Source organism: Triplophysa dalaica, chromosome 1 (genome assembly GCF_015846415.1).
Source record: "Triplophysa dalaica isolate WHDGS20190420 chromosome 1, ASM1584641v1, whole genome shotgun sequence".
Lineage (NCBI taxonomy): Eukaryota > Metazoa > Chordata > Actinopteri > Cypriniformes > Nemacheilidae > Triplophysa > Triplophysa dalaica.
The window spans coordinates 34,787,903-34,799,240 of NC_079542.1; the positions used below are offsets into that span (position 1 = coordinate 34,787,903).

Consider the following 11,338-nt stretch of genomic DNA (forward strand, 5'->3'; position numbering starts at 1 on the left):
CCGTCTCCTGCATAGCAAAGAGTTCCATATCCGCTTCATAAAATCTTTCCGGATTTGTTTGACTATTTCAGGGTGGAGTTTCCATTCCCCGTTTGTCACAGCTTGTCTGGACAGCAAGTCTGCTCCCTCATTCCTATGCCCCAGGATGTGAATCGCTCTGAGGGACAAGAATTTGCCCTCTTCCCAGGGCAGGATTTGCGGGCAAAGTTTGTTCAGGTGGCGCAACCGCAGCCTGCCCTGTTGATTTATGTACGAGACTACTGAAGGGTTGTCCCCCCCGCACTAGGACATGGTAGCCTCGTAACTACCGGAGGAAGTATTTCAGGGCCAGAAATACAGCCATCATTTCGAGGCAATTGATGTGCCAATCGAGAAGATGACCTCTCCAGATCCCTTGGGCTGGACAGTCATTTAAGACCGCACCCCAACCCATAAGGGATGCGTCTGTCGTTAGCACATTGCGACGACAACACAGACCGAGAGTGGGACCTAAAGTCAGAAACCGAGGTCTGTACCACATAGTAAGGGTGAGAAGCCCCTGGCGCATCACCCTTGTCTGCCTCTGGGGGTTGGCCCTTGAATAAAACCCCCTGGCTTTGAGCCACAACTGAAACGGTCTCTTGTGCAGGCATCCCATAGGTATCACCGTGGAATCCGCCACCATGAGACCTAAAACTCTTTGAAAGTGATGAGTAGCTTTCTGGCCTAGCCTTATGCTTCTCGGGGTGCTCAGGATGGATTCAACACGTGCAGGAGACAGTTGTGCCTACATCGCGGTCAAGTCCCATATTATCCCTAAATACATTGTATTTTACGTAGGGGAGAGAACGCTCTTTGTGGCGTTGAGTCTTAACCCGAGAGTTTTGAGATGAGATAGGACGACATCCTGATGTCGAAGCGCTAACTCGCAAGACTGAGCTAAAATTCACCCAGTCGTCTATGTAATTCAAATGCGGATGCCCTGGAGTTGCAGGGTGCATTTTGTGTATGTGCGGGGTGACACGGCAAGGCCGAATGGAAGAACCCGATATTGGTAAGCTTCGCCCCCGAAAGCGAACCTCAGGAATTTCCTGTGTTGTGGCAGAATCTCTTTATGAAAGTATGCATCTTTCAGATCGTTCTTCACGAACCAGTCGTGGGACTGAATGTAAGACATAATCATCTTGATTGTCAACATTTTGAACATGTGCGTCTTCGGACGCAATCCCCCATCCCTTTTTGGGATCTAAAATATACCAGGTTTATTAGCCTAATTCTGTCTAGTAGGGGAACACATTCTGTGGCCCCTTTAACCAGCAGAGTTTGTAATTCTTGTGCCAACAGATTTGTTTGCTCCGGTTGCATGGACGTGAAGACCACGCCGTTCGCGGAGGGCGATATGCAAATTTCATCCTGTAGCCCTGGTCTACAGTTCTTTCAAGCCATGTAGAGGTACCTGGCAGTGGTTTCCACGCTGCCAGCTTTTCTCCGAAAGGGGTATCAATTCTGGCACTTCTCATTGTGGGGGGATGCCAGATGTATCAAATTCAAGACTCTGCTCCTGGCCTACAAGACCACTACTGGTTCGGCACCACCTTATCTTAAATCGCTAATGCAGACATATGTACCCACCAGATCCCTACGCTCTGCAAACGAACGACGTCTTGTGGTGCCATCCCATAAAGGTAAAAAATCTCTCTCGCGCACCTTCTCCGGATCTGTTCTACCTATGTGGAATGATCTATCCGCTGCTACAAGATCTGCAGATTCTGTAGCCATCTTTAAGAAACGCCTGAAAACACATCTCTTCCGCCAACATCTGACTGATCTGTTCTGACTCTTTTCTCCTCCACTCTTTTCTTCTCTACTCTTTTTCTTCTCTACTCAACTAAAAAAAAAAAAAAAAAAAAAAAATGTATGAATGAGTGAATGGTTACGTATACTGTGTTAGGCTATATGAGACTAGTCTTCATTTTAATTGCACTTATGCTTTTGTTGTACTTATGCTGTCCTAATTGCTTCCATTACCTACCCCACTTGTAAGTCGCTTTGGATAAAAGCGTCTGCTAAATGACTAAATGTAAATGTAAATGTAAATGTAATGTATGGCGGCCTGAGATATGGCGGGAGACAACCAAACATCTAGCAATCTTTTTGAGCCCGCTAATCCCCGAAACGCCCGGTGGCGGCGGAGATTGTAAAGCGGCCCTTTGACGGTGCCGAAGGGGAGCCTCCAATTACTCTTGGAATTTTAAGAACCCCTCCTCGGGGGGGGGGGGCACACCCCCAGAGTCCTGGGGCACACATCTTAGGATCTCTTCTTAGAAGCGATGAGACACCTCAGGTCCGACCCTCCCGAGGTGGCCTGAGGGGCACGGTGGGCCGCTCCCCTGCCTCTGCGAGGGGGGGCGCGACTCGCCACACTCTGCCTCAGGACCTCATGTCACAGGTAGACTGGACCCACCCGAGACTGTGTGCCTGGTTGGGACTGGGGAACTGGTCCGGAGTGGGTGGCAGACACTCCAGACACTTGGGCACTGCGGGGTAGATATTTGACAAATCCATCCTTGGGACGTCTCGCTTCCCGGAACCCGGTGACTACGGTATTAACCGCATCACCAAACAGTCCGGAAGGCGAGATCGGGGCATCAAGGAGGAAGGCTCTTTCCCTGTCCCTGATGCCCTCTGAAAATGCTGTTTCAGCATGGTACGACTGCAAAACCGCCATGGTGTGCAGGGCAGCACCAGCCTGACCCGCTGCCTGAAAAGCCTTTCCCACCAGCGCAGATGAGACTCTGCAAGGCTAGGTGGGAAGAGAAGGCTTTTCCAGGGACGACGATGTCCCAGGGGAGAGATAGCTAGCCAGCATCTTTTCCACCCTGGGCATCGCAGTGTATCCCCGTGTCCCTGCGCCAACGACGGTCGAATAAATCAAAGTTGATGGCACGAAAACACGGGAGGAATGAGGTTTCTGCCATGAGCGAGACAGCTCGCCGTGGAGATCCTCAAAGAATGAGAGAGCCCGATTTTGGGGCTCATCCCTCCAGCCACCCGGCAGATATCTGTCGTTGAGCTTTGAACTCTTGGGAGCCTCTTGTTCCCGCGGCCAGTCGAGCTTTAACCTGTCGACTGCATGGTTACCGCCCCGAGTAGATCCTCAACCGCTTTAATATCGCGAGAGGAACGCCCCGAGGCGGAGCTATCTAACCCCGCAGAAACAAGGGAAACCTCGTCCTCCGCCGGCTCAGAAGAAGTGCCGGGGCACGCTTCAGAAGCGGACGAATGCACGAGAGAAGCGGACGTATCCGTCTCCCGTGCCTCAGCAAAAACAAACCGCGAACCACAGGGTGAGGAAGAGGTGCTTCGGTCTCGTTTAAAAAAGGCGAGCCGAACACCCAGAACTCTGAATTCAAAAACATCACAGAGTTCACACTCTCCCCCAAGTCCCTGGGCGGCATGGTCAACCCCCAAGCATTCAAGCAAAATTCATGCTTATCGAAATCGGAGAGGATCCTCTCACAGGGAGGAACACATCTTCGATCCGAGTCAGTCATGGTTTTATTTTCCTTATTTTTACACTAGGCTAAGTAAGTCCTAGAGTGCTTGGTCACTAGTGTAAGAATCTTGGTTATATCTTTTTTATATTAAAGATTTTTTAAAACAACAAAGAGGGAGACTTCTCCCTCACAACACACGCACACACAAAGCAGTCCTTGAAGACAAAAGAACCTGATGACGCGTCCGCATTCACGCATATTTATAACCGGCAGGTGCAGGTGTAATTAGCCACGTCACCTGCCGAGGTTATATAAAGCCAAAATAATTTTTGGCGTGTTTGACACACGTGCTTCACAACCGGTCGAACAAAGACTGTTCCCCCACAGCGTTTGAAACGCAGCATAGAGTGTAGCTTTTGATAGGGAACAGATGGTGTCACAGTGTTTACCTCTTCCAGTTATTCGATGTGGCCCGTTCAGTGTATCATAAACGAGGTAACTCTATCTGAGCGGAAAAACTTTGTGTTGGTACCTGCTGTTATGAGAACTCATTGGGCGAACCCAATTGCAGGCAGGGATAGGACAAGACGAGATGGTACGGGGTTAACAGGAATTTTAATATATAGATAAGAAAGAACAAAAAGGCAAAACAAAACCCACGATGGGGAAAACAATACAGGATAAATAATAATCTTAAATAAGGACAAGAACACTGACTAACTAGACTATAATAAAGCAAACACTAGAACAACACTAACATTAACTAAACTAGACTTACTACACACGGGGAACAGGAAACAGGAACAACAGCTTAGCATGGAACAGGCATGAAACAGCAACATCAAACAGCTACAGCTTACAACGACCAGGTATCACATACAATGAACACGCACAGGACAAAGAAACATGAGGACTCTTATAGGGGAGATAATTAGGACAAACTAGGAAACAGGAGGGTAGGGAACCATGACGCACTCTAGAGAAAGAGAGTATGGCGGCAAATAAGCGCCAAAATCGTCTCTCTCCCACATGAAACAAAGGATTCTGTATGATTCCACCCTCAAAATCAAGAAATACCTGACAAAGAGAGGTGAAACCATGACACCTGCAATCTGGTTTGGTCAAACAAAGCCAAAAATGGAAAGCTTTTTGAAACCATTCATAGAGGATTGTCGATCGTTAGAAAGTGAAGGTGTTGTGTGGTACAACACTGCGAAAAAAACATATGAATGTTACAAAGTCGCTACCATTCTATGCACTGTTGACTCTGTTGCAAGGGTTCCTGTGCAAAATATTAACCAGTTTAATGGGGCACATGGCTGCAATTTTTGTACTCACCCTGGAGAAAGAGTGGAAAAGGGTAATGGATTTACCAGGGTTTACCCTCTCTCAGTTCCTATTCCTAGTCTGAGAACACATGAAGGCATGATTCATGATGCTGAACTGGCTTCTGTAAACAACCCAGTGAATGGTGTAAAAGGGCCAAGTCTTTTGACAACCTTACAGTGTTTTGACATGGCAGACAGTTTTGTTCCAGACTATTTACATAGTGTTCTTCTTGGAGTAGTGCGCCAAGTAACAGGCTTGTGATTTGACATCAAAGTGTCAGAAATAAATGTAAAAAGCCCAAGATAACCAGATTGCCACGATCTGTGAAAGAACGTCAAAAATGGAAAGGAAGTGAGTGGAGAACATTTCTTTTTATCTCTCCGTTTGTACTGAAGGGTTTAATCCCCACCCGGTATTTCAACCACTGGATGCTACTAGTCTTTGCCATTTTTTTGGTAACTAGTTCACATATCTCAAATGTGAACATTGATAATGCACATATATGGCACTTTGTGAATTTGTACTTCTTATTGAGTCTCTGTATAAAAAACAAGATGTTTCTTACAACATTCATCTCCTCACTCACGTAGCTGAGAGTGTCAGGAGACATGGCCCTTGTCCTTGACCTCAACATTCGTTTTTGAAGGACATAATGGTAAATTGCTAAAACTTTTTAATGGGACACAACATGTACCATTACAAATAACTCAAAATCTAGCAAGACTGAAGGAGCTATAAATATTATGTAAAGTTTATATCTCCGAAGACTCCCTGGCACATGAATACATTTTGTCAGCACTGTAAGTTTTTTGGCCATGGACATTTAAAAGAGCTACCACTGTCTCATTATATCTTGCTACAAAATTCTAGAATTCAGACTTAACAAAGTCAGGCCACATACTTTCAGAGGTTTGTTTGCAATGGGACAATTTACTCCACTTATCAGTATGACTCAAAATACTCTAGATGTAATTCCTTGGTAATCATTGGTCACCAGTTTGCAAAAATTGAACACATAATTGTTGTTCAAAAACCATCCATTTCCATGCAGCCTGTTTTACTGGTAAGGTTTACAAATCAAGTCCATGAATTTTACAAAAAGCAAACAGAGTATGTTTGCATGAATTCTCACATACTTTGTTACATTCTGTTCACGCTACAAGGCTTTGCTTCCATCTGAAATAACAAACAAATATATAGAAATTGAAAAAAGACCAGATGGGCATGTAATTTTGCCCTTACCAAATACATATGAATGAGATTAACAAATTAACAGGATCACAATAATTGTGGCACAGTATCACTGTTTAACTGAAATGTGTGAAAAGGAGAACATTCATGCTTTGGGAAAGAATGTTGTCTATAGTTTAATCATTAGCACTAACATTGTGAATGTTTTCAAAATGACTTGAAAATATATTGTATTTATATATATATATTTCTTGCATTTACTGCATTTTACCTTGTGTGAAGATGTTTTCATTTTAGAATGTGACAAATAAAATGTATTTTCTAGATATGTGCATTTGATTTTCTTTACTATTTCTAATCAAATTAAGCTTAATCTTAAACATGATGGATGCTTTTTGTCAAAACAATGTATTGAAGCATTATAGCATATTGTTAAACACAGGACAGACATCATTAGTCCAAAATGTCTAAATATAACTGATTGTTTGTGATACCTGATACTGCAGCTACAGCACTGGCTCCATTTTGCGAAATGCAGCATAACTGCAGTACAATGCAGTACAATTTGGGTATACATGCAATTCATTCATCATTAAACTGCAATTTAAACTTCAGAAGATCGTAAACTTACAATTGTACTTCATTTTACTACAGTTGTATTTGTGTACTGCAATTTTACTGCATTTGTACTTTATTGTACTGCAGTAAACCTATAGTTATTTTTTGTAAGGGCGTGACACAATTTTCCCCTTTTTTCGTTTCAGTCAGCACAACATTCAGTCTAACATATTTTAATACACAATATCTTTCAAATGTATAAATATGTATTATCCCAATCTGACAGGAGTTCATACATATTTTATAAGGCGTCTCTTTCATGTGATTTCTTGTTTCCTTTGATCTCAGTCGTATGTTTCGGTCGTGAATTGACTTTGCTCCTTTGACGTTTAGGTGCGGAGTTAGAGAAGCCATTTATCATTGCTTTACCATTGATTTGCCTTTGCGGCTTTAATTTTCATACACTTCGTATCAATTTTTTGGATTATTTATAGATTACAACATGGAATCCCAACTGGTGTGTGTGTGTGTGTTCCATAGAGAACTGTGACTGTATGACTGATTGAACTCGTCTTATGTTCTTCATCTTAATTCACAGCATCTGATTCTCATTCTATATCCATTGACACTTGTTTTCTTTCTATCTGACTGAAATTGACACTAAAAGTTGTAGTTTAACACACTGATCTCTTGTTATTTCTCTCAGTCTGATGAACTGTAATCTGACAGAGAAAAGTTGTTCAGCACTGGCGTCAGTTCTCACATCAAACTCCTCAAGTCTGACAGAACTGAACCTGAATGGCAATAATCTGCAGAATTCAGGAGTGAAGCTGCTCTCTGATGGACTGAAGAACACAAACTGTAAACTGAAGACATTAAAGTAAGAAAATCCTTAAAGCAATAAGATGAAATGTGTGTGTTTGTATCATGTAAATGTTTGCAAAAGTTGATGAGAATCATGTTGATCTGATGTTGTTAAGACTCAAGAGTGACTGTCAGTCAATGACTCTCTGATGATGAAGATTCTAGACACCAATCTCAATCTTTCTCTCTCTCTGTTTCTCTTTCTTTGACTGGATATGTTCTGGGGCCCGTTTCAATAAGGAAGTTCAACCAACACTGAGTTAAAATCTGAACTCTGAGTTGATTTACTCAGAGAATCGCTACTCTGAGTTTTCAGTTTCTGACCAGCTGATTTGAGTTAGTTCAATCCACTCTGAGTAAATTCACTCTAAATTATGGGCGTGCAGCATGGCGATGAAAAGCCATCATCAATTGAGTGAAGATAGCACGATTCACCATGGCAACGGCACGTGACAAAAAGCGCTCTTTTCATTTCTCGCCAATCGATTTGAAGGAACTGTTACAAGCGTACAGTGAATATGAGCAGATATTTAGAAAAAAGAGCAACACAGCCGCAGCAGCAAAAGAAAGAGAGTTGGCGTGGGAGAAAAGTGCTTCACGTGTTAATGCGCAAGTTTATATGTCAATCACTTTTATATTTATTTTGTTGAAACTGTGAAAATGCGAATTATATTTAACTCACTCGCTCTCATGTAGGTGCAATCCTTCTGCAATAAAAAGATCTTGGCAGCAGCTGAATATGAAATATACAACGTCGTCGTAAAAAAAAAAAGATTTCGAGAATAAAGTCGAAATGTTACAAGAATAAAGTCGAAATATAAAGTGGAAATGTTACGAGAATAAACTCGTAATATTTTGAGAAAAATCACAGAATTGATAGAAACAATGGCTGTGGAGGATTTCGTTGAATCCTACTTTAGATTATGATTTAGCAATAAGGAAATTCTTTGTCTTTTGGCGCATCATCACGGAGTTATAATTAGTAAAAGGACACTGCAGCGGTTATGTAGGAAACTGAATTTATTCAGAAGAAAAAATCTGACATGAACTATAACTCACTGGTTCAGATGACGTGCTTAAACATAACTTAAAACTCTTAAACTACAACTTTCACGAAAATAAAATACGTATTACGACGAGTTTATTCTCGTAACATTTCGACTTTATTCTCGTAACCTTGAATTTATTTTATTTTTAAAGTGGCACTAAAACACCATCATATATATACAATAACATCATTTATTCAGGAAAGTTTAAAGAAATAAAATGCTCTTGCTAGTAGGATGACTGATTGGGAAATGTTAAATATACTTCTTAAACTGGCCTTAAAAGTTAAGATAAAACTTCCAAACGGGGCCTCACAATTCTCTCCAGACATAAATATAATTCTCTACGAATTAATTCAGCTTCCTCTTCTATGGGTTCCTGAAAAAACGGAAATGCCATTTTAAGTTGTGTGTGACTAAATAGAGCGCGATTAAGAACATGAATGAACAAACAAATGACGTATGGAATTTCAACACCGCTCGGGCTTCTTAAAGGGGCGGAGATTGTAACAGACCCTGGGTTTGCGGAATAAAACCTGCTCCCGACCAGGTTAGGTTCATGGAGTATGTTACTCTGGTTACTCACTCGGAGTAGAAGATACCTCGATTTCTGAAATGGGCTTGACTTACTCCGTGGTCGCGGGTTTGACATACCTCATGTTCTGAAACCAAAAACCCTGAGTATTCCTTTTTCTGGGGTTGACTTACTCTGAGTTTACACTTACCCTGCTTTCTGAAACGGGCCCCTGATGATAATATTCACACACACATCTCATTGTAATTCATCACTTGATTTGCTGTAAGTGTCAGGAGTTTTTCTTCTCTCTGTAGTCTGAGGTGCTGCAGTATTGGAGATGAAGGTTTTGTTGCTCTGGCTTCTGCTCTGAGATCAAACCCAAACTCACACCTTACACAACTGAATCTGAACTATAATTATCCAGAAGATTCAGGAGTGAAGTTGATCTCTGATCTACAGAAGGATCCAAACTGTAAACTACAGGAAATAGAGTGAGTTCTTCATTTAGTGTTTGAGTTATAATTGTGTTTTTAAATTCATCATCATTATTTGTCATGTAATTGTGTGACACTTCTGCTCTTCTGCTTTATTGATGTAAATGTGATCAATATAAACACCATTCTGACATGTCTGTTGATAATGACTGTGATGAATCTCTTCGATGTTTTACAGTATTGAGCCTTGATTGTCTCAATCATCTACAAGAGCTACAAATGACAAAACAAACAACAGTCTACAGTCATAAACAACAATATGTGCTTACTGGATGAACAGCAGCAGTGAGACATCGGAGCTCAACATGAGGGACATCAGCTACACTTAAAATCACGGGATGTGGGAGGTGACGTGTGTGGATTTATGACAGCTATATTTCCCAAAACGAACTGTGCAGCATCAGCAATGGAGCAAAAAAAACTACACAATGGACTGTATCATAAATTCTCCAAAGTTTTTTTGATTTTTATTTTAAAAATTGTATTACATTTACATTTAGTCATTTGGCAGACGCTTTTATCCAAAGCAACTTACAGTGCACTAATTACAGGGACAATCCCCCTGGAACAACATGGAGTAAAGTGTCTTGCTCAAGGTCACACTGGTGGTGGCTGCTGGGATCGAACCAGCAACCTTTTGATTTACCAGTTCAGTGGTTTAACCCACTAGACCACCATCTCCATGTATGTCCAATTATAACACTATACTTTGTATTATATTACCTTTGCATCAAATTACAAAAGAAAAAGTTTTACGCTAATGCGAGGGTGCTTCTTATACAGTATCCATAGCAGTCACAGTGAATTTCACATCATACTCTCTTTTGACTGCCGTTATCAGACTCTCTATGTCAGGGTCTGGACTAAAAACACAAGGATTCAATAGCAGGTACAAGGTTTTTGTTAGACAATAATAGTTTAGGAGATTACGTTTGTGAGTGGGAACACCAGCAGACAGATCTGAAGAGTAACGACTGACTACAAGGCCAACCAGGGAAGGACCCCAGTGTACGTCAGCGTCACCCGAAGGATAGATGAGGAACAGAGTCACGGGTCCGCCAACGGAGAGAACAGGAACGAACCTCCAGAGATCCGCGTGCAGATGGGATCACAGATGAGATCACAAAGGGAGTGTGAACCTTTGAGTATAGACATTTCATTCTGAGCCAAGTTAATGTAAAAATGTAACAAATGTCCGGTAAATGAAACCCAGAGAAGCCCACAACCGCATCATAATACAAATGATTTTGACCACCAATTACTATCATAAAAATATGTCACAATTTTGAAGCATAATTCTATGAAGTAACACTCATATCAGAAGTCTTATCTGTGAAATAGGAAAACAGAAGTACAACATGACAAAGAACATTTTTATTCTAAAACAATGATGAAAGCAGCAATCTTCACCCAAACTGTCCAAGGTACACGTTGTGAACTATATGTAGGTCACTGACTCAAGTTTGAGCCCTGCGTTGTCAAAAAGACACAAGTTCAGCCCTTTACTGTTCTCTGTCATCACTTGCCTGTTATTCACAATGAACTGAAGTGCGTGCATGTTCTTCCTTTTGTAAAATATTTCTTATCTACACACTGCGTTGGGTCCAAAAGAGACAACCTCAACCATTAGGATGTAAATGACCCTATTCTGGGTTGTTTTGACCCATCATTTGGGTTTGTCCCTTTTTGACCCCCACGGCTGGGTTGAAATTACCTGACAGTTTTAAGAATGTATATATAACTTCTCTATAACCTTATAAGACTTCTCTAGCTTTAGCCAGAAGGTAGATCGTTAGTTCAGTTCATTTATTCAAATCAGGTCAATTGTAGAAAGACACAAAGCTTGGATCACCTACTTTTATC

At 41.7% G+C, this 11,338-nt stretch overlaps 1 protein-coding gene across 3 annotated transcripts in view; it reads left to right on the forward strand.

Moving 5' to 3' along the window:
• Positions 1-10,208, forward strand: part of LOC130412217 (NLR family CARD domain-containing protein 3-like) — a 35,354-nt gene extending 25,146 nt beyond the window's left edge. For all 3 annotated transcript variants that reach the window (XM_056737445.1, XM_056737520.1, XM_056737555.1), the window contains 3 exons: positions 7,261-7,434; positions 9,296-9,472; positions 9,654-10,208. In XM_056737445.1, coding sequence (XP_056593423.1) covers positions 7,261-7,434; positions 9,296-9,472; positions 9,654-9,666 — 364 coding nt within the window. In that variant the 3' untranslated portion in view covers positions 9,667-10,208. The remainder of the gene's footprint in view (positions 1-7,260; positions 7,435-9,295; positions 9,473-9,653) is intronic.
• Positions 10,209-11,338: the final 1,130 nt, after the last annotated feature.